Genomic DNA, 23,489 nt, shown 5'->3' on the forward strand with positions numbered 1-23,489 from the left:
AATATAACAGGTTTTTTATCATGTTTAATTTTTTTTTTCAATCTGATCTTATCGTGGCCTACTCTTTCCCTTTGTGCAATACGCGACTTTGATAAGGTTTTACGGGTTATTGTTGGCCTTCTTTTAAAATAAGTTTCAGAAAAAACCAACCCGACAGATGAACAGTGTCAGTTCATGGTGAAATACCCGCATATTCTTTCTGGGGTTCATTGTAGTTGTATATTTTTACCACTCAGAGGCGCGTAACGACCAAGTTAAAACCCATGGTAACCCACCTCGTACAAATTATAGGCGCACAGTGCCGTTTTGGTAAACTGTTGTTAAGCAATTTCAAATATTTACTATTTTTGATACACCAAACTTGTAACCACTAAATATGAACTTCAGAAAATACTTTTGTGACAGAGCTGTACGATGCAATCGTAGCTGGTAGCCTATATTTGTACCGCTTTGAGTCATGACCAAGCAGCTGTAAAATAAATAAATAAATGAATGAATGAATGAATGAATAAATAAATAAGTAAATAAGACACAAATGAATGAACACAAAACTCGTCAAGTCTTTTTATCCCAGTGTTTAATCAGAATTTTGTAAAGAAATCTAATAAAAATCCTGAACTAGGCTACACACATTTGTTTGCAGAATTCGGAGGGCACTAACGTCCCATATATTCATATACATCATCACATGAAAACACACTGCTCATCTGCAGTACGTACTTTGATAACAAGCTGAAGAAGGGGGTCCATCAGAATCCAACAGTGGACGAGCAACATTTCAGTTATGAAAGTGTGAAGAACGAAGTCATTCAAGGCTCGTGCTAAAGGGGAGCCACACTGATGCCACAGTCATAGTATGATTAACTACAGAGGTCGAAATTTAACTGCATCCTTAACTTGCAGAAGTGCATTTTAAAATTCTTACAAAAACTAAGAGCTGAAAGTGGTGTAAATGAACATTTGTAGATTCTATATACAACAGAATCTACTGAGAATAAAATCTGATATGAAGTGAATTGTTTAATATGTAGTGTAGCTAGCTTGTGGCTGGCTAGCATTTATCTAGCTAACTATTTGAATAATAATTTCCAAGTACTACTTGTGTATGCTTAGATACAGTTGCTGCCTATGGGTGTCTGTCAAAGTACACATGCTTAAGATTTGAATCTAAATGGTTTATCTTGTGATGCTGTATATGATAGTTTCCATGCCATGCTGTTCTCTCACTCTTAACTGTGTTCATACACAAATGACCAGTTATGTACAGATATACAAATAATAGCACATAAATAAAAATACAAATATAGCACTTCTCGCTACTGAGTTCTTGTTTAAAACCAATAACAAAAGCCGCCATCACAGATATTGTTATATGGACAGCTGATGACCGCCTTAGTGTAGTTATCTCATAATTAAATGTACAGGTAAGAAATTTTGTGTTTGACAGCAATCACATTTCCCAGGGTTACAAGTACAAACACTATTTTAAAAGACGGCAACCCACATAAAATAAACTGTTTTACTTCAGACATAATTTGTTTTTACAGTTTGGATATTTACAAATATTGAATATATTTCTGTGTGTATACATACTGTACATATAAATAATACACATGTATTTATCATGGCTAATATAAAACTATTTATTGCAAAGTTATTTGCCCAGCATTCATATTTTGGATGTTTACCCATATCAACATTGAAAAACAAAATCAAATATTTACCCTGCATAGTACATACATATGAAACTATTGGTCCGGCATGATACATTGTACTTATGCATAATTTTAATAAAAATAAAGAAATTGATCTTAAAAAGGGAGAAACATGACAGTAATTTATGCATAGTTTCACAAAACTATGCCACTTCAAATATAGGTACACAAGAATTAAAGAGGCCAAAGTTATGTACAGAATGTTGCATTGTTTTAAAACACAGGCAGCAGTTCTTGTTTGGGTAAAGTTCAAATATTCAATAACAAAAATGAAAATGGAAATGATTCAGTCCGTACATATACATATTTATGTACCTCACAATATTCCTCAAACTCAAAACTTATATTAATTGTTCATGAACATACACAATTACAGTAACTGGATAAAATAATTAATAAAGGTACTATGGTTCCTGTGAAATAAAAAAATAATACTGTCAATGAATAACAAGTGGACAGGTAGAGGTAATTATATTTGTAAGTAAAAGATACATATATAGGAAGCAAGAAGCCCTATCTTTTAAGTGAAGGCCACTGTAATCTAAACTGTTACTGTTACTGTACCTTGGAAAGGCTACAAGGTAGGAGGTTGCCTAAAAAAGAAAATATTGAGGCATGTGCCATGTAAATTGCTTAAAATGGGCATTTAAGTGACCCACAAAGCAAGACTAAGTTTCAAAGAGTTCAGTAGCATTTCTTATTGCCATAATTTGTGCTATTTAACATCAGATTTACACTGTTGTACATAACCCTGTATATCGCAGGCAGTTTATCCACAGAGAGCGATTTTTTTTTTAAATGCATAAATAAGTCGCTCTCCGAAAAAGAAGCTAGGCTACACTGATTTTACTGGTTAAGAAGCTACTATAGTCCTGTCCGGTTTGGCTGCCTGATCCCCTCCTTGCCCTGTCCACAGAATGTGAACCCGCTGTCTCGGCGAATCAGCACGGGGGGTGGGGGGGGTGTTTAGCTGCTTTGGTCGACGTTCCTTTCCGCTCAGCCGGCGTCGTCACTGGCAACGCGTCGCCGTGGCTTTCAGCTTGTCGCCGAGTTTCTGTATGAGCTGAGACAGCTCCGCCGTTGCCTGGGACTTGTCCTCCAGGAGTTCGTAGCGAAGGCTGGAGATGTCCTGTTTGATCTCCTTCAGCTCCCCTGCGTGCGAGCACACGGCACACCGTTAGCAACCTGTGCTAAGGAACATCGGCCCGGCGTCCGCGGAGGAGGCTGGTCCGCGGCGCTGTGCTAAGCTTACTTATACTGGGGATGTAGTTGACTGTTAACAATACAACAACAGAAAACCTCAGGCCCTTAAAGAAAAAGCTTAAGGAGTGTGAGCCGGAGCTTCCTCCCCATGGTGTCCAGTCTACAAAGCCAGGAAGGGTCTCCACCCAGTTGCTAGCTGTGTGTTTGTGTCGTAATCAGGATTGCGATGCAGTTTGTGATAGAGCTATCCTGAATTCCATATTGAAGAAACACATGCAAATAGATGCAACGTGAATAGGTGGCCTCACATTTCTGCATGCCTTCATTTGTCAAACATAGAAGTTGGACAGAGTAGGCCTAGCTGGGCACCTGTTATCGAAACCAGTGAAACAACTGAAATGACCAAAAAACTGGCATCTTCATTATACAGGAACAGGATTCTGATCTTACCTTCATTATAAAGGAACATGATCCTCAGACTGATCTTACCTTAATTATAAAGGAACAGGAGCGTCAAGTTGAACTTACATTTATTATAAAGGAACAGGATCCTCAGACTGATCTTACCAGAATTCTAAAGGAACAGGAGCCTCAGGCTGATCTTACCTTCATTTTTAAGGAACAGGAGCCTCAGGTTGATCTAACATGCATTATACAGGAACAGGAGCCTCAGGTTGATCTTACCTTCATTATACAGGAACGGGAGGCTCAGGTTGATCTTACCTTTATTATAAAGGAACGGGAGTCTCAGGTTGATCTTACCTTCATTGACTTCATCATTTTCTTTGTCAACCTGTGCTTTCAGCACGTAGCGCTTGATGAGTCTCTTCATTATTTGCTGTTGAGATTGAAAGATGGTCAGCTCCTGCCTTCCTTCTGCAGTCTCTGTAGGCTAGGACAGGGGTGACCAGTTCTACAGCTGAGAGTCTGACAGTCTGAGAATTCCACTCTTACTCAGCACTAAATGGACCAATCAAAGCAGCTGATTACACAGTTAACTCACCCCAACCTTTTGGCTTCATTCATCACACAGGCGACTATATTATAAATTACATTTTATAAAACAGAAAGTTTGAATGTAATTTTGTGCGTACACACAAATTTGTATGAACAAATTTACATGTGTATGGACTGGTGAAAATGAGGTTCGTTCCGTAAAAGGATTGTCCAAAACTGGTTATCATGCATTAATATTCACAGGGAGACATGGTTGCAGTTGAGCTTTGGACACGCCTCATTCATTTGCATATCTCAGGTTCAGCAGAAGCAGATGCAGAAACACGGGGCTGAATTTCGCTAGAGAACATGTGATGTGGCAGAGGTGTGGCCCAGGTGACCCTACCTGATGGCGTGTGGGCTGGTTCAGGATGCTGTTGAAGCTTTGGGACTCTGAAATGCGCAGGTTCGACTGGGAGAAGAGGTTCAGCTGTAGGACCGGAACACAGTCAGTTACACAGAGGGACGTGTTCTCCCAATGAAGAATCCCTACGGTATTTCAGAAGTAAAATTTAAAGCGACATAGTTTTCATAGGATCTTAAGATACAATCTTCACAGATTTCAAGGACTTGAATGAATTATTACTTAATAAGATCATTCTTTTGTATTTAAATACATTTTAACTGCAGGATTCCATAAACAAAATTTCAGCAGTTCTGAATCCCAAACAGTTTGTATTTTTGTTATATAGAACACGTAGGCCCACAGCTACACAGAAAGAGAGTTTGATGAAATGCACATCGATAAAAATCCAGCCTCTTCATTGCCTTGACTTCCACAGTAATGGAAAGTAGAATGTGGCATGTCCTTTAACACTGTGACATGACCAGGGTGCTGTCACATTTTTGGTGTGTTACTGACTCTCCAGCATGGTGAAACTGAGGGCTGCTTTCAGTGCTTCTGCTGGGTGTTATTAATAAAAGGACATTGTTCTCAGCTCCACTGATCATCTTGAAGCTGTGTGTGTGTGTGTGTGTGTGTGTGCGCGTGGGTGCGCGTGTGTACAACGTCTACTTGTGCGTCTCGGTTCATCTTATGCTGACATCATTAGCACTGACCTCAAAGGTTAATCCAATCATCTTCAAATGCATTAGTCAGTTTGAGCTGTGATTTGCAGACACCCAGTACTTGCTCCGGGTCTCTGCTGCGATGTTTGTGGTAATTAGAGTGCTTTAAAGGGGCCATAACTGCTCTTCATGAGAACCACCAAAACTGACGCTAAGTCCTGGCAGCAGTGAACTACCAGTTGCAGTGCATCTGGTAAATTCTACAGATTTTTCATCAAGGTTTCCTCCAGACAATGATGATTTTATTGATTATATTTAAAATGGTTGTGAGCCCTCTGTAACCGGGACGGGGGGGTTCACACTCTGCGTCGGGGCTGGAGCCTGTAGGGCGAGAGGCGGTGCGGACCTTGGACTTGGAGCTGTCCGTCCCGAGCTCCAGGTCCTTCCTCAGCCTCTGCTTCTTGCAGCGGAACAGGCCGACGACGCGCCTGACGCACTGGAAGAAGGATTTGGGGCTGGGGACGAGGCTGTACGGGGGCGGCAGGGTCTTCCCGTTGTCAAAGTAGGACAGCCACAGCTTGGTGCGAGCGAACTTCCACTCCACGTCCGAGTCGTCCTGCAGGAGAAAGAGCGCCGTGCTCACTACACACAAGCCACACAGCCTCATGACTGGCCAAAACTATACATAGTGTGCACTGCAAAATAGTACATGTAGTTTTGCCTCCTAAATGAACATTATGCACCACACTGTGCTGAAAAGGACTAGATTTAATCTATCTAGCAAAGTTTTTTTAAAGTTATTCATTCTAAAGTATTCTAATAAATCAAAGCATTCAGTGAGATGTGAACAGTAGAAAAAATGCTGCAAAGACAAATTAGAGATGAATCATTTATAATTTACTGTGTGACCCTGTGGGTCTTCATTGTTAAAATACAATTTCTTTAGGCGTTAAGAATCAGGAATGATGGACACCTACCTCAATCTCTTGGTAGGAGCTGTTGATCATGGCGATCAGCATATTGAGCAGCACCACCACCATTGTGACGTTGTAAATCCCATACAGCACGTAGCCAATGTTCTCTATGAACTTGTGGTCGTACTTCAGCACCACGGACGACACTTCAGACAGCCCAAATATAGACCAGAACAGCGTCTTAAAACTCTCCTCAACCCTGCGGTCACAAACACAAAGAAAAAAGTCCTGGTGAAATTCCTTTTTTTTGTGGGAGGCTGGGGGTTCTACTGTGATCTCAATGTTAACTAGGAAGTGAGAGAAGGCTGTAACACCCGGTCATTCATCTCCAGATGCCTGTGTAGTAAAGTTCGGCCTGGCTTTGGAGAACCCTCTCTTTTAGACACCACTCGGGCAGGGAACGGGCTGAATCTGTTGTGACCTCATCAAGAGGATTCACAGGGAAACGGTATAAAAACCCAGAGAGGAACACATCACCTGCTTTCATCTGCCACTGTAGATTTCTTAGATCCCAAGTCCCTCGCGCTCAGCAGGTATAACGGCAAAACTGAAACTTGATTAATCCCCTCGGCGTTCTCACCTGCTCCATCTCTGCAATGTGGAACTAGCCGCACTTCCGTTTCAGATGCACGGCAGTGGTTTTGGGGGGCGCTCTGACAGGGGGGGCTATGAACACGAACGCCCGCCGCGGAGCCCTGAACCGTAGAACCTCCGGCGGCTTTGCTGGGACCGGAGCTAACCTTCCTGGGAGGGGCGGCCTAGCGTGAAATGGGTCATTTCTCACGGCTGACGCCGCACACGCTCTCTGGGGTGGTTTCTCATTTGGTTTAAGGGCCGCTGAGTTTCAGAGTCTCTGAGGGATTAGCGTGCCTTGGAGACTGTCTGTCAGTCACCCAAGCCTTAAACACCCATCATGCATAGCTATGTTATTTACACCCAATCTGTTACCAAGGGCGGGGGGGTGGGGGACTAGTGACATTACATTAGACTTACATTCATTTAACGGACGCTTTCATTTTGAGCGACTTTGTGACAGAATGATGACATAGTCATTAAACCAGATATGATGAAATTGGGAAGACTGTAGTCAATCCAGGCTCTCTTCCTCTCAAACCTCCCATGCTCCAGTCAGGGTCAGAGTCCATTCCATCTTTTATTCAGTCAATTAAAAAAAAATGACCCGAAATTAAATTAATGATTGAGAATCTGGTCAACGAGGATTTATGAAATTCATGAATTGGATTTGAGTTCATTTTCTCAGTTCACTGAACCGAAAATGGAACTGACTCCAGACATAAATCTCAGAGGTCATCATCCCACCCCAAACCCCTCTCCCCCAACAGACCAGCAGGGGGTGCACTCACGTGGTAAAGGCGGGGTTGACCTTGGCTCCCAGGTAATAGGAGTACAGTATGAACATGCCAATCATGAAGGCGAGGAACACCATGATGAAGAGCACCATGAACTTGAAGATGTCCTTGACGGTTCGTCCCAGAGAGATCTGCAGGGGTCCGAAGCTCTCATTGGCCGGCAGGATGTAGGCGATGCGTGAGAAGCTCAGCACCACAGCGATGGCGTACAGACCCTCAGAGATCAGCTGGGGGTCCGAGGGCAGCCACTTATCCCTCGCTGAATGAGAAACATCAGTGTGAGTTTGCTGCATCAAACTCATTATTTTCACTAAAAACTGTGGGTTAAAGTTTAGTTTTAAAGTGCACACCATAGTAACATGAATGGGTCCGTTGTATATTTTTTTTGCATGGCGTTTCTCTTAGTGAACATTTTTAATCCAAAGCAAAGGTTGCGCGATATGAGGGGAATCTCACCGTAGGTAAAGTACTCTATGTCTGGCGGGAGGGTCACCAGGGAGAGGTCGTTGACGTGGATCTTCTCGTCTACGTACTGCTGGGCCTTGGTGGCCTGGAGGAAGGCCAGGAAGCGGGCGGTGAAGGCGGCGATGAAGATGGAGAGCATGCCGAAGTCCAGAACGTTCCACAGCTGCAGGATGTACTCCCTGGGGCCCTCCATCCACAGCTCCTTACACTCCGACCACATCATTCCTGCACAGAGCCACACCATACCCAAACCACATCATCCACAAATCACACCATACCCAAAGCACATCAAACATAAACCACAGCGTTCACAAATGACATCATCCACAAAACACACTATACTCAAACCACATCATCCCTGTACAGAACCACACCATACTCAAACCACAACATCCTCAAAATACATCATCAATGTATGAAACCACGTCACTCCTGAGGTCAAAACATTGTGGGGAGGGGGAGGGGGTTCCCATGATTATAAGAACCATGATTGTCTTCTTTTTTATGTGGACCTTAGAGAACGTAAGACACAACAAATGGAAGCTAGTTAACTGTCTGTCAGGTTCCTGTGAACGAAAAATCACTGTCTGGTCACTATAGGATGAAAAATAAAGCTCTGTTGTTCTCCTTGATAACGGTTTGGCATTAGGAAAACAGCAGAGCTTTCGTACACAATGGCATCCAAATGGAGACTCGGTTCTTTCAGCAGCGATAATGGACTCTCGAGTGTGATTGTTCCTGAAAGCATTTTCAGCTGATTGATGTATAGGCGCTTGTGACCTTTCTTTCACCTGCTGAACCAGGGAACACTAAAGCAAGTGCTTATTTCCTGACGGAGGCATGTTATGTAATCCACTCCCAGTACAGTCCCTGCTCACATCACACCTTCCCCTCAGGGACCAGAGCAGTGCACCACCCATGAGACAAGAATCCGAGACCCACAATGCCTTGGGGATTGCGGGTCTCGGATGTAGAGCTCTCCATACCCTCAGTCCCTCAGAAGTACGGTAACCACGGCAACCATGACCCAGAGTCCCCGGGTGTCACAACAACTACGGCCCGTGCTGGCACGGCAACCCAGGGCCTGATGTGAAACCCGGAGTCTCATGGTAATCCCATAATCCTGTTCTTCAAATGTGAGCCTTTATGAAAGACATTCAAAACAGTCCAGAGTGCTTAGCCTAACCAGAACCCTTACTGTACTTATTAAACCACTGCCCCAGAGACCCATGTATCCTACATGTTGCATCATCTCTGAGAGTACTCATACCCAAACACCCTATGGATAACTTGCAATACTCTATGGGAATCCTGTATCGTCCTGGGTAACACCAGGAGTCTCCTAACAAGCAACCACAATGTATGTAGTCTACCAGTAAAATAAGCTTATTTGCTAACAGTGGTTCAAAAAAGCTTCATACCACATACAAATAATATTTGAAACATGTATTTGAATCAATTATATCTTGTAAAAATACACGTAGCTTTGCTCTTGAAATTACGAAAGTATTAGTAGGGAGGCAATAGCAAATAGCATGAGAAAAGTCACAAAATATCTAACAGATTACCCATAACAAAATGTAAAAGATAAGTACTCACAAAGCAAAACTCTTACTGGAGGAAACATAACCCAACTCTCCCTGCAAAAGAAACCCTGCGTGTCAGACCATCAGGCGATAGGTTGCGCTACCTGCCACCCACACCATGATGAGGATCTCGGTCCAGCTGAAGCGTGTGGTCTTGACCCGGAAGATCTGGGTGGGGTAGTCCGTGACGGTTACGTTGGGCATGGTGCTGATCCCCTCGAAGCGGTCCGAGGCGTTGAACACCAGGAGGCAGAGGAAGATGATGAAGGAGGCGGCGTGGGCCACAAACTTCATGAAGGGGCTGCGCAGGATCCTCCCCAGCTTGGAGAGGAAGAGGAGAGGAGGAAGAGGAGGAGAGAGAAGATTAGCACTCTGTGCCAGGACCTCCAGCATGTCCTGGAGAGCCTACTCCAAAGGGCCACAGCAGCAGCCTCATGTGCACAAGTTAGAGCCTTCTGCAGGAGTGGAGATCCTATAAACCTTTCAGACTGTGGTCGTCCAAAAATAACTATCAGTCTTTTGATAGGACATATGCCGCCAACCCGCCAACAATACAGCGCATATTACCACGCACTTCTGCCTCTTACTACACTTGTTAAACTTCTTTTTTTTTTTACATTTATCAAATAAACTTTCATAAGAGACAGGAGAATAAATTAGGTACTGGGGCAAAACACTTATGAGGGAGGGGTGGATACCTTACTGCAGGGTGCGAACCAATAGCAGACAGCCAGAAGCGGCAGGCCCAGAGCCACCGCCAGGACCACCAGACACTTGACCGCGATGGCTTGCTCCCTGAGGCCTGTCAGGTTCTCATACCAGATGGTGAGAAGCTGCTGCTGGCAGTTGGGATGAGCGACAAACTGGAGAGAGAAAGACAGGCATGTGTGCGTGTGTGCGTATGTGTGTGTGTGTGTGTGTGTGTGCACGCGCGCGTGTACGAAAGGGAGGCATGTATGTGTTTGGGTTAGAAAGGAGAAGGAGAGACGCATGTTTTAGGTTTAGAAATGAGAAAAAATGCATGCGTTACGGGTTAGAGTAGGAGATAAATGTAATGTTAGCATGAATGAGAATGTTACCATCAGTGTTGGTTTTAGGGTTAGTGATAACATTAGCGTTAGCAATAGTGACAGTGTTAATGTCAGTTGTGGAGACAGGGTTAGAGTTAGTCAGAGAGAGGCGAAGCGTAGCTCTGTGGCACCCTCTACAGTCCTGTGCAACGCCCGCGCCTCCACACACAATCACATGACCTAATCAACCAATGCCTACTGCCTTAATGAATCTGAGAGAGAGTCCCCGGAGGCATTCAATCTAACTCCAAAGTCATTTCAGAAAGAGAGAGAGAGAGAGAGGGAGAGCTAAGAAAACGTAAAGGCCTAATAACAGGTATAATGAGGAGCAGGAGGACCCAGCCCAGAGCGGATGTTAAACCCGTGTCCAGGGACCTGGATAAATTATACCTCAGAGTAAACTCCACAGCCAGCCCAGAGAGACTGGCCCCTTCACCGGTGCCCAGTGTTCAGCAATACGATCACAGCAAAACTAACCTGACCTCTTAACACCAACCCTAACCGTAACCCCGCACAGAAACCTGTGGAGATGGGCCCAGCGTATCCTCCAGAGCACCCGGAGATCTGGGTTAGGCCAAAAAGTTAATTAGCCAAACCCCACCGGGTGCTTCGACGCTGTTATTTTCGCGGCTGTCCTACATAATGGTTCTCGTTCCACGCGAAGAGGAGCGGCAGCTAAATTTGAGAGCGCCGCCGGCTAATTAGGCCTGCTCGCGCAGGCGGGCTAGCATTTCCGCGTGAGGACCGGAGGCAGGAGCCGTCCTGCCCGTCCTTTTTTTTTTATCACGGCCCGATTCTGATGGCTCGCCCAACCAATGACGTGTCCTATGGACAACGGACGCTTAATATGGGCCGCTTCCCTCGTCATGGGTCTGTTCCTCCTGGAAATGAAAAGATCTCCTTCCTGTGATGGGCCCGCTTCCAGAGAGGAACTGTAGAATTGCCTTTAAAATGTAGACTTCCCAGAATCCAACCCCGCCCCCCCCCCCAACCCCCGCACTTCCTGATTAATAAGGCTTGTTAGAATGGATCAATCACCTGCAGCGAGGTCCATGTAGGCTAGGGGATTCGCCTCCTGCCCCTTCCACTGAGGTCCGTGAAAGGTGGTATTATAAATGCAATTCATTAACGCTCTAATCTTTAATTAATTGCTTCTAATGAAGTAGCATCGCCTTTCTTTTATTTCGCATTAGGTCATGTGCATTACAACAAAGAGAATGGCCCATACAATGAGTCATTTCTCCAAAGATATAAAAATAATAAATAAGTCAATACAAAGTAAATTGCTTTTTTAAAATTCCAAATATACAGAATGATTGCGTGTGTAGGGTGGGTAGAAAATGGCCGCTCGCCATCCTGCAGATATTGCTCTCAGAGTCTCCGTTTCCAGCCATGTTTTAAACGACCAATCCGCTAATTGCGGCAATCATCTCAGCTAATCATTCAATTTCCACATAATCAGGCACCGGAGAAGAATGACAGCCCCGTTCTTCATGTCCACTGGCACGTCTCAAGACTACGGAGCGCAGTGCATTTGACAACGTGACAGCAAATTAAAGAGTTTGTATTTGAGAAGCTGGGAAATGAGCGACCTGCTTTAAACTGTAATAAAAAAATACTGTCGGGTGAAAAAAATTAAAGCAAGCTGTTCACAGTAGGGCATATAATTAAGAACAGGGCACATAATTAAGAACAAGGGCAGCTGTGAATGTCATACGTTTAAGTAATGTTAAAGTCCAATGCCTCGTAGTTAAATGTAGTCAATTGTCAGATGCCTCAGTGAACCTGGACAGAATTCCTAAAAAACGGCAGGTAGGGTGAGTGGTTTTTATGTGAACCTGGAAAATATTCTCCAGCTGTGCGGCAAAGATACGCTGGCGTTTTCAGTTGTGTTTGCAGTTTTGAATTTCGGAGTGACAGTCCTCATCAAATATGAAATAATGTTTGAGGTTTCTACATCCAGACTGCGAACTTGGGGTCAAAAAGGACAATCGGCTCATCTACTACACTCATCATTTTGTCTACGGTCTACTGTGTGCGTGTGTGTGTGCATATATGTGTGTGTGATGTGATGACAGGTGCTGTTATTAATGATAGGCCTGACTTATTCATCATCACAAAATTTTAGCATTTTTGTAATTGGGGTTACACACAATGTCCTCTTCCTAATATCAAGCCCTGCCCAGTTGGCATCAGTAAGCAGAACCCCTGGATCAGCTCCCGTGAGCTCCCTCAGAATGCATGCCCCTAAGTGAGCAGGGCAATGCATGCCAGAGTGCCCGCAGTGCTAGCCCACATCGCTAGCCCACAGTGCTAAGCAAGTGCCCAAGTGCCCATAGCGCTAGCCAAGTGCACACAGTGCTAGCCCACAGTGCTAGCCCATAGTGCTAAGCAAGTGCCCATAGCGCTTGCCAAGTGCACGCAGTGCTAGCCCACAGTGCTAGCTCATAATGCTATCTGAGTGCCCAGAGCACTAGCCCACAGCACTAGGCAGGTGCCCACAGTGCTAGCTCATAGCACTAGTCGAGTGCCCACAGTGCTAGACTACAGCGCAAGCTCAAAGCGCTAGCTGAGTGCCCACAGTGCTAGTCAACAGCACTAGCTGGGTGTCCACAGTGCTAGCCCATAGCACTAGCCAGGTGCCCACAGCGCTAGTTCATAGCACTAGCTGGGTGTCCACAGTGCTAGCCCATAGCACTAGCCGAGTGTCCACAGCGCTAGTTCATAGCACTAGCGGAGTTCCCACAGCAGTAGCGCTCACAGCCACTTCATTCACATACACACTTCATACACTGCTGACAGACTCATTTCGCCTGATAAATGTTGACAGATAAGACAGAGGGTGCAGATACAGTAGCTGCCTTTAAATCAGGCAGCTGTTTCAGCCATAAGGAAAGGCAGGAGAACGAGAGTCCATGAACAGCCTGCTTTATACGCTGGTTTGGCCTCTCATGACTTGGGGCAGCTGTACGAATTGAGCCTTATGGTCCTGTCAGCCGAGCCCTGTGCTAGTGGTTGCATGAGCCAGGCAGGTAATTAAGTATTAAGAGGGTCTGAGAGGCACCTGTTAATCTCTGGGAGGTCCCAGTAGCCCCTAATTTCAGGCCAGAGACTCAGCCAATCAGCATCGCGAATGGAAAGGTCTGGCCATCAGAGTAGTGTGTTTACTCTCCAAACACTAGACGGCACTCTTAGATTTAGCCTTACTGCTCACCAAACATAATGCATCCAGTGCTGGGACATGGACTCCTGAAAAACTCTTTGACTCCAGCACAAGGGAGTTAAAAATATACGGTTAAAAATGTGTACTCCATTCCATTTCAGCTCAATTTCTTCCTACAAAGTAATGGACATATTTCAGCAAATATGTGGTAGCTATTTTTGCAATGAACACCAGTCTGTAATAAGGAGGGACAGGGACACACAGGGAACTGAACAAAGTACTCTTGCCCCTCACAAATATCGAGTACACTAGCATTAGCATTACAGCCTTATTCAGACAATTTTTTTTTGCATAGTATTTACATTGCTTCCATTTACACAGCCGGATGTATACTGAAGCAATGCAGGTTAAGTACCTTGCTCATGGGTACAAAAGCAGTGATACAACAGCAGCATACCCGGGAATCGAACCTGTGACCTTCCTTTACCATTAAACTGCACTAAACCACCCACACTATTTTCTCTTTTTCATTATTTCTCTCTCTCTCTCTCTCTCTCTCTCTCTCTCTCTGTTTCTTGGACAGAATGGGGATTTAATTTTGGCCTCCTGCAATTAGCCTGATTAAAATCACATTACACTGGGAATCTGTGCTCACAGGCAGATGCCATTCAGGGGATGGAGAAAATGTGGGCATGTGATGAGTCAGCATTTCAAGGACAGGACTTGGGCCGGGTCCTGTTGACGTGTGCCACAGAATCTTTGAGTTTGGGCCAGGATCACTCTTACCCAGAATTCAAGGCCACACTGGTACAGTGTTCACATTCAGCCAGGAATAATATTGCTGTCACACACTCTGGTCTTGAAGAGAGGACACACCAGAGCCTACGTTGTCCAAACACACACACAGCTATACTTTATCACTGGATAGCACACAACACAGAGCTTGGATCTGTGTTCATTGGCTACTTGCTGGTGCATACAGGAACCTCAGCTGTCAGTTAGCTATACCAGGAGGCGGGGGGTGGGGGGGGCGGGGGGTAGGGAGGTGGTGCGGACGGGCGGGGATGTGGGCGTGGCCACTGACCTTTTTGACCTCGTACTTGATGGCCATCTTGACGCGGCTGAGGAGGGCCCTGTGGGTCTGGCCCTGCTGCAGCTCCAGGCTCACGTCGCCGTTCAAGATGGCCTCCACCTCCTCCGAGTCCCTGCACAGGTCCAGCACCCCCACCACAAAGTCCTTGCACTGCATGGACAGCTTGCGATAGTCGTTCTGCCCGGAGAACACGATGGAGTGAGGGTGTTGGCTACACACCACAATTCACTCAAATACATGCACATGAATCAGCCTGGAACCGTAATAGTGTGGAACAAGGCAGTCTCCTTAAATTGATTTGTATTGACCACTGTGTTCGGCTGACAGCTGAAGGGTAATGTTTAAAATGTTTTGGTTCGTATTCAAGACCTGCACTGGCCTGGGCCACTCAATCAGTCAATAGCAACGCCCCCTTGTGAGCCAATCTCCCACAGTCCCTGAAGGAAAATAAACATTATTAAATGTGCTTTAATGTACAGCGTTGCCAGACTGAGACTAATCCACACAAGGTTACAATATGCACCGTTTTTTTATGCATAATCCCTTGTCAGCAGGGCTCACTGAAACCTCGTATTACCATTTAACATCTTGGAGGGCACACGGTAGCGCATGCTAGCACGTGTTAGCACACACCCCCTCTCTACATCTGGGAGCATTCACTGTGTAAAAAAAATAAAATAAAAAATAAAAAAACTGTAGTTATTAATATCATTCACCGTGAGACAGCCGCCGTCCTTCACTAAACAATCGTCTGTAGTTGGTGATGAGTTACCGTCTCAGGTTGAGCAAACACAAAGCAAGCAAGCAAGCTTGTCGGGGAAGGCGGCTTTATCTGAGATGAGTAATGGAGGCCTGCCATCGAGCAGAGAAACGACAGCCCGTCTCCCTCCGAACAGCCGGCTGCTCGCACATTTGTCCCCGCTGCCCTGCGGTGCTGTGGTGTAAAGGACTGAACGTGTGAGAAGCGCGTGGGGCTCGCTGGAGCAATAGCAGGATATATCTCAAGCAGCCCTGCTCGTATTTAAAGGTGACTGACTCCAGAAGAAGAACAGATCTGTCCCGAGACGATTACGTTGACTCTCTGTTATCTGTGCCCTTCGTTACCTGTTACGTGAATCTTCTGATATCTGCACCTTCCCCATTACCTGAACATTCTCATTACCTGCGTCAGGGGCTTACTGTGTAGGTAACCATAATTCCACTCTTAGTCCTGCTTGTTGTTTGTTCAAAATTGACCCGTTTTGAATGGCACTGAGTCAAAATATCTTCTCCTGTCCCTTTCAGGACACCTCCTCATTAAATGCACAGCGTGAACCACTGGCCACCAGCGAGACACACAGACCTGAGTGCAAAATTTAATCCCGCTTATTTTACACCCAGCATGCACCAGGCTGCCCAGTCAGGAGTCGACAAACACGTGACAAACAACAAAACGGCAACGGGGAGCCCACACGGAAACGAACAGACTGTCCAAACAGATCGGGCTACTAACGCAATTAAACTCCAAAAGGGTAATCAACATGTAATCAAATACAGCGAAAGATAGGAGTGGCATCAGGATAATTTTACTTAACAAAGTGAGCATGTGTCGGCAAGATGGCGATTCAAATGGAAAACAACATCTGACAGAAAGAAAAACTCTTTGAACGTACAATATGAGAAATACAATAAAAACCTTGAAATGGATCACATAAATACAAGCATGGTTAAAGTCATCAACACATCACCACCATCATACTGTATGTTTTGGCTCAAAAGCGTAATTTGTGAAAATGGTAGGAATCGGTAGGGACTGAAAGTCAGCCAGATTTTCTGAAAGACGATGATTCCTTACAAACTCTTTACAGAGTCATTAGCAACAGTGAAGCAAAGCCATTTTAATCAAGGTTCATGAAATAGTGTAGTTAAAATATTACACATGCACGCGCAGATGCACATACGCACAAACGCGCAACACAAACGGGTGCGCACAAACACCTGCCTAAACACACACCTACACACGCATGCACTTACACAAACACACGCCTACACACATACGCACATGCACATAAACAGACGTACACAAACACACACGTGCATGCATGCACATGCAGCTGCGTGCACACACACTAACACACATGTATACACACACCACACACACAGAAACACGCACACACACACACACTCACACACACACATGAAAATGACAGTTAAATGAAACGTGTAGCAAATAGAGAAATCTCAAAGCAGAACTGAGACATGACCTTCATTTAGAAAAGACACTTTATCTTATTAGTAGGTCGTTAGTCATCAGTTAAATGAAGTCAGTCCACACTGCCAGCCAAACCAAGGCGTTATATGTTCCAACAGGGAATTTGGGCTTTCAAATGAAACATCTGGCCATAAAACCAGCCCAATTTACGAATGACATTGTTACAGCGCCTTTTAAGAAACCAAATAAAAATAGGAGCCTTTAACTGAAGTATGTGACAGCAATAAATCAAATTAGCAACCGTTAGCCCGCCGCTAAACATCGCAAGAACGGACACGATGGTCCGGGCAAGCCTACCTTGAACTCCTTCTCGATGTTGGCCAGCTTGGCCAGCTCGTTGCTGAGCTCCAGGGCGGTGAGGACGGGGTCCTCGCTGGACAGCGAGAGGTAGGCGGGGCTGGCCAGGCCGCGGTAGGCGTTGATGCGCGAGCGGGAGTGGCTGAAGGAGTCCTTGCGCTGCTTCTCGGTGCAGTCGGCGCACTTGCAGAAGTAGTCGTGCGGCCGCTCGATGCGCGCGCCCTTGGTCAGCAGCATGTGCACCACCTCGTACTTCTGGCAGTGCGCGGCCAGGATCACGGGCGTGATGTCGGGTGAGAAGCGCGTGCCGTCCTCGTCGTAGGAGTAGAAGTCGTCGTCCTGCAGCTGGCAGGGGCTCTGGGTGAGGCGCTCGCCGGCGGCGAAGGACGGGTGGTTGAGGATGGCCTCCACGATGCGCACGTACCCCTTGCTGATGCCCAGCAGGAGGGCGTCGCCGATGCGCGCCAGGTTGTCCTTCTTCAGGAGCAGCTCGGTCACCTCCAGGTGCTCGTTGCCCACCGCCAGCTGCAGTGCATTCTGGCCCATGTAGTCCACGCTGTTGACGTTGAGGGTGGGCGACTCGTCCAGCATCTTGCGCACCACGGGGATGTTGCCGTACTCGGCGGCGTCCAGGAAGCGCTCCTCCTCCGCCGTCAGGTTGGTGCCGCGGTCGTTGAACATGAACGCCGGCCCGCGCACCGCCTGGCGACGCCCCTTCTCCCGCATCACGCCGTGATGCCGCTGCGCCGGGTTGTCCGTGTCACCGCTGGGGTGGGGGGGGGGGGGGGTGAAAGGTGAGGGGGGTGGGGGCAGTGGCCGAGAGGGGAACAGGTAACACTCTTAGCATTTCAATCACTTAACAGACTGAACATTCAACCATGAGTCAGCAGAAATATATGTTGGGATGGAATGCCGGTTGGGCAATTTGAACCACGATTCACCTACGCCCCCCAGGAGAGGACGAGAGCCAAACTGCTTTGCAATATCGACTGTGCCCGCAGCAATAACCGGCGGAACACGGCCTCCAAATAGGTAATTAAGTACGTTTTTATAAGAACGGCTACCCGAGTCATTTGCGCGGCGTGTCTCCGCATTCGAGATGGCCGTCCGAGGCCCATCGATATGCGGCGTGCCACGCTTCGCCAAATGAAAGTGCCGATCGGGGCAATCGTGCCGAACTGGCAACCCCCCCCCCACCCCCCACCCGGAGCCACGGCGAACCTCAGACTGACAGGAACATCGCCGTCCGCGCCAGCGTCCCCGCAGACATTAACACAACAGCTGCAGCCGTAAAAGCTTGAGGGGCCCAAGGACAGGCGCTCCGCTCCCGCAAACGCGCACTCGACACGCCGCTGCTGTTCGGGCTAAAATCTCTGCACTTCCCTCGGAATTTTTATTGAAGAGAACACACTGTGAGCGGGCTGCCACGGGGCACTGCGCAGGCGTAGGCCTTCATGAAGCAGACAGAGCAGCCAGCAGTGAAACTGTCAAAGGAGACCAAACAATCGGCTGACGACTAAAAATAACCCCCCGATTGTTTTCCATTTGCTATACCCCCCTCCTCCCCTTGCTAATTATCATCAGCATTGCTAATATATTAATTTATATTGTCTTACCCAAAATCAGATCAATCAAATTAATAAAGCAGTCATATTCTGTAAATCCATCACAGGCAGAGATGAGTATTACAAAAATCCATATTTTATGTTATGGAGGTATATCAACCAGCATGGTGTCTTTAGGTGTTTTAATGAACTATAAAGCTAAGGTTCATCCACAGAAGAATGAGACTTTTTTAAATGCCCCCCCCCCCCCCCTTGTCTTCTACTGCTTTACAAAGTGCCCAATTCTCTATGATTTATTCAACAACCATGGAAACCCCACAGGCTGGCATGCCCTCCAGTATGGCGACTCGGAAAGAAAAAATTAACTGGAATAGATATCACTAAGTGCATCCCCAGTACTGATACTTTCACAATGATTCATTAAGGCAAATGATCTGGATCTGTAGTTTAAAACTGAAATTAAATCTGACGGTTCCTACGCATCCATTCTACCCACTGTATACTTACTGTATCTTCCCTCATTATTTCCCCTGTCATTGTATAATTAAAGATTGAAATTGAAACAGCATGCAGGCTCTGTTGTCTTGTCTTATTGCTTTTCCCTTATGAATGTGCAGACCACTAATACAGGGATTAAGTCCTCACTCACAGCAGTCTTTCCGAATAAAAGACCCCATCAGCATGTGGGACTGTACATACATGGGACTGCTGGGTGGCTAACCTCGCTAAAGTCCCAAGACTGTGACAGTAGTCCTGTAGGGATCTGTCATGTTAAATAACTTGTTTCATGACTTTATTCAGATGTGAGTCATATGTCATATGTCTCATGCAACAGTAATGCCCTTGCTTAGTGGGGCTAGGTAAGGCTGGGTGAGGGGGCGGGGGGGGGCAGAGGACAGAGTAACATGACTTTAAAGGCAGGCACATCACGCCTGGCTAAGAATGGTTACAAAACTGCCTGTGAAACCTTGTAATCTGAAGGTTGCAGGTTTGATTCCCAGACAGGACAGTGCTGGTACTTAACCTGCATTGCTTCAGTACATATCCTGCTGTTTAAATGGATGCTACGTAAAAATGCAAGTGCCGTGCAAGTTGCTCTGGATAGGTGCCTCTACTAAATAACGTTAATGTAACACAATGTAATGTAAGCTGGTCATCACAGTCTTTAAGTATACAAGCAATATGAAATTATATATAGGCTACAAGCGTTCAATCATACAGAAAAATATACTAAACATATTCTGAGTCACAATATAAAAAATAATGGCTCAACCAAAATCATTTTCACCCGATGAAAGCAGAAAAAACAGAGGGTAGATAAATTCAGGAGTTTAAACCTTATCAGAGGGGATACTTTTATTGATGTTAACATTGTAATGGGACATGACATTCCTCGTCCAGTTCAGAGAAGACAAAGCCCGGGGTTAACGGTTATGTGTTATTTGATTAATTACATTAAATTATGCTCTTCTCCAGGGCGATTCACAGAGATTACATTTTACATGCAATCAATTTATGCAGCTAAAGACTTAGTGAAGCGTTTCGGGTTAAGTATCTTATTCAAAAGCGCAACAGTATTGCTCCATCCGAGAATCGGGTCTATAAACCTTGCAAGCCATTGTGCTTCACTGTGAACCTTGGAAACTGTACTGACTTCCTATTCAAAATATCCAGGGCATCTAATGTGAAAATATGAAGGGCATCTAATGTGAAAACATTGAGTATATTGTATATAAGAGTATAAATATGACATTTATTGCATCAATGATTTGAGTTAAATTAATATGCATATGGATGGTTTATTGTTAATCGTTCGTAACTACTTCATGAAATGAGGCTATAATTTCTAAACATACAGAACATTCTCTCAAAATAGATTCACGTATCCCACAATATGTATCTGGTTTATGTTCAAATTTTGTTACACATTTCTTTTCCAAATCACAGTCACTGGAAGATGTGGCAGTCCGGTAAAAGATACTTTTGAGCCCGTTCAGTCTCAACTAAGTGTAGTTCTGTTTTCCGCACGAACACAGATATTCTATATTGTATAGAATATCTACAGAGAGAAGATGGACACCGTACAGAGGACCGTTTAACTTCCGAAACCTAAAACCTAACCGACAATGTCAATCCACTCAGCGGCTAAAAGCCGAGTCATTGACTGGAATAATGCTTAAATTACCTCGTATTTTAGTCATGTTTCGCATTGACTAGTCCCAAATGTATTTTGATTGCCGCACCGAGGTTTTGCCATATGATTTTTAATCTTTTGCAGAGAGACAGAATGGGGTAATCAATTACCAAATAGTTTACATTGCTATTAAACTGGGATATGAGAAAATATCAATTGCGGTTGAAATCGCACGTGGTAATTTTGTATTTTGCCAAGTTTTGACATTACCCACAGCAGGCCACGTCATGGAAAGCACAAGTAGCCTAGTGTTCGTCCTACTTACATGTTATGGTGGTAATATCCAGACGAATCTCGGACCGTTTTCACGGATTTTATGAAATGCGCATCCACGCCACCGTTCTCTTCTTTCCAGTCTTTCTCATTTTCATCTTCCGAGAAGGACACGCGTTTTTGGTACTTTCTGCTTTTTGTTGACATTCAGGCAGCCGTTTTCCCTTCGCAAATATATATAAGTGTGTCTTACAATTATGTATGCTGTCCTAAGCTCCGGAAAGTGACTGGTCGCGCGTTCGTCCCAGCAGGTGCCGTATGTAACTCCCTGTGCGTAATGGTGATGCTAGGAGCTCAGCAGCTTCCCGGAGTGAACTGCAGAAGATGTCCAGTCCTGCCCATGCTCGTCAAGTGTTGGATTCGACCATAATCTTCACGATTCGAGTGATTTAACTACCAGAGGGGACTCAGGCAGACGTTTTCCAAACGGCATCCGGATGCAGTACAAAGCGCAAGAGCGAACTTTGCTTTCCTTTCCTTCTGGGTCTGGTTGTTCATATTCTTGAAGTCATGTAGGTACCGTACCGACACACATTTTGATATTTTTTTAGAATTTGTCATTTGTCATTTTAATGAACTAGAAATTAAAGGGCACAATGCGACCAACGCACAGCGAATACCTGCGTTGTGTTACCTTAACAATGTACACGAAAACACTTAACTTGGTTGACGTTTTCATCACGAAAGGGCAGCCAACTAAAATTAGCATGCCGTGCGTCACGGTTACAAAACACATTCCTTACTGGACTGGTGTTATCTCAGATCACACATGTCATCCCAGAGACCCTGAAGATGTTCAGAGAACATCAGGATCTTCCCGTCTGTCTTCCGGAGAATGTCCACAATAACCTGAGCTGAAAAGAAAAAGGCTGCTGTAGTAGCACGTGGCTGGCCACGGTCTGGCATGGTCTAGGTGGATGTGGTTTGAAGTGAGGTGGTGATCACGGACAAGCACGGAGTTGCTGGTTTGTATCCAGGAACTCTGTGTCTAGTTTGGGATTGATGTAACTGTAGGACTGACAGCTTAATTACTGAATTACTCACTCGTGCACATAATAAACCAGCATTAACACTCCAGATCATTCATGTGAAGTTCAATGGCTGGGTCACAAAATTACTGAACAACACAAGCTTTAAAGAGAAATATGTTGGAGCATACACTTTGAGACATAAAGGTCCAGTGGAGGTACACTGTTTTTGTTTTAGGGAACAAAATTTGCCTAAGGGGTACAGTTTCATGTACTGATAGGGTACCACCCAGGTAGCAAACATTTGTACCTTTATGGTCACTTTTTCCACACCTTTTTCCCTAGAGGGTAGATTTGTGCAAACGTTATCCTCTCAGTTTGTAATAATCCAAGTCACCCCAGACCTGAGGGAAACTGTGACCTTCGAATCAGGAAATGCACAAGGGGGATTTGGATTTAATGAGCATTTGGTCTTTATCAGCAAGTCCCTGCAAGTATAATGAGGCTGTCAAATCATATGCAGTATTGGGTACCAATGTGGGCATCAGCAAAAGCTCAGGGCCCTGTTTCAGCATTGACCTTTCCTACTCTCCATCCCAAATTAGGGAGGGTCTCCCCCACATTAACGTCTTTCACGTGAGCAAAAGAGGGGAATATACAACAAAATGGGTTTGTGCAGGAAATCAAGAACAGAGATCAATTCATTCTCATAATAATACTATGAATATTATTATTATTATATTAAATATTCATTAACATATTAATATTTCTTTTTAAAGTATGTTGCTCCCTGTTTTTTTTTTTTTTTTCTTTTTGCCAGTCCGAACATAATGTTCTACGCATCACTGGACTCTCTTGCCTCAGTCCACATTTATTAAAATCGCCAACATGTTGTCTGTGCCCTTTTCATCCAGCGATGAACAGAACAAAGGAGTTTCGGAAAAGGTTAAGTTTTCTCTAGGTTCCCGAGAAGTCACCCAGTTTTAGAGTAATTACAGTCATAAATCCTTACTTTTCAAATTATCCTGGAATCCAACATAAAATGTGAACTCACCGACTGAGGTCAAATTGGAAAACAATTACTAGTGGCAGGTTTGCGCTCGATAAGGACATGCGCATCCGATCAATTGTCAGTGGGTGGAAATGCGCAATGAGTCTGGTTTTGATTCAGGCCAGGTTAAGCCGTATTTATTCTGTACAGGTACATCTTGTTAGTGTTAGTGCTTTTTATGTTTCATGTCTTTTTTTGAATTAATGTGAGTAATATTTAACAATGTGCTCTGTATTAGCGAGCGGCT

At 45.1% G+C, this 23,489-nt stretch overlaps 1 protein-coding gene across 2 annotated transcripts; it reads right to left on the reverse strand.

Annotated features, from left to right (window-relative positions):
• Positions 1–560: 560 nt before the first annotated feature.
• Positions 561–22,154, reverse strand: LOC118226797 (short transient receptor potential channel 3). 2 transcript variants are annotated; one of them, XM_035416701.1, is made up of 12 exons: positions 21,216–22,154; positions 17,192–17,957; positions 14,635–14,820; positions 10,016–10,180; positions 9,422–9,638; positions 7,723–7,956; positions 7,261–7,525; positions 5,900–6,095; positions 5,329–5,538; positions 4,261–4,344; positions 3,681–3,810; positions 561–2,867 (listed from the first exon to the last, which is right to left on the reverse strand). In XM_035416701.1, exons 1-12 carry the CDS (start codon positions 21,368–21,370, stop codon positions 2,725–2,727), a joined length of 2,751 nt encoding a protein of 916 aa, XP_035272592.1. In that variant the 5' UTR covers positions 21,371–22,154; the 3' UTR covers positions 561–2,724. The 2 variants fall into 2 exon arrangements, with proteins under 2 accessions (XP_035272592.1, XP_035272594.1); XM_035416703.1 differs by having other exon boundaries at positions 3,681–3,756; positions 21,216–22,153.
• Between the last annotated feature and the right edge of the window lie 1,335 nt (positions 22,155–23,489).

Source organism: Anguilla anguilla, chromosome 5, assembly GCF_013347855.1.
Source record: "Anguilla anguilla isolate fAngAng1 chromosome 5, fAngAng1.pri, whole genome shotgun sequence".
Taxonomy (NCBI): domain Eukaryota; kingdom Metazoa; phylum Chordata; class Actinopteri; order Anguilliformes; family Anguillidae; genus Anguilla; species Anguilla anguilla.

Bases quoted from the DNA above. Each gene is read 5' to 3' on its own strand.
- LOC118226797 (XM_035416701.1), bottom strand. From the start codon at position 21,370: ATGTCAACAAAAAGCAGAAAGTACCAAAAACGCGTGTCCTTCTCGGAA. The intron at 14,821-17,191 runs GTAGGCTTGCCC...TTCTCCGGGCAG, and splicing joins ACATCGAGAAGGAGTTCAAG to AACGACTATCGCAAGCTGTC. The intron at 6,096-7,260 runs GTGAGTGCACCC...TTGTGACCGCAG, and splicing joins GTCAACCCCGCCTTTACCAC to GGTTGAGGAGAGTTTTAAGA.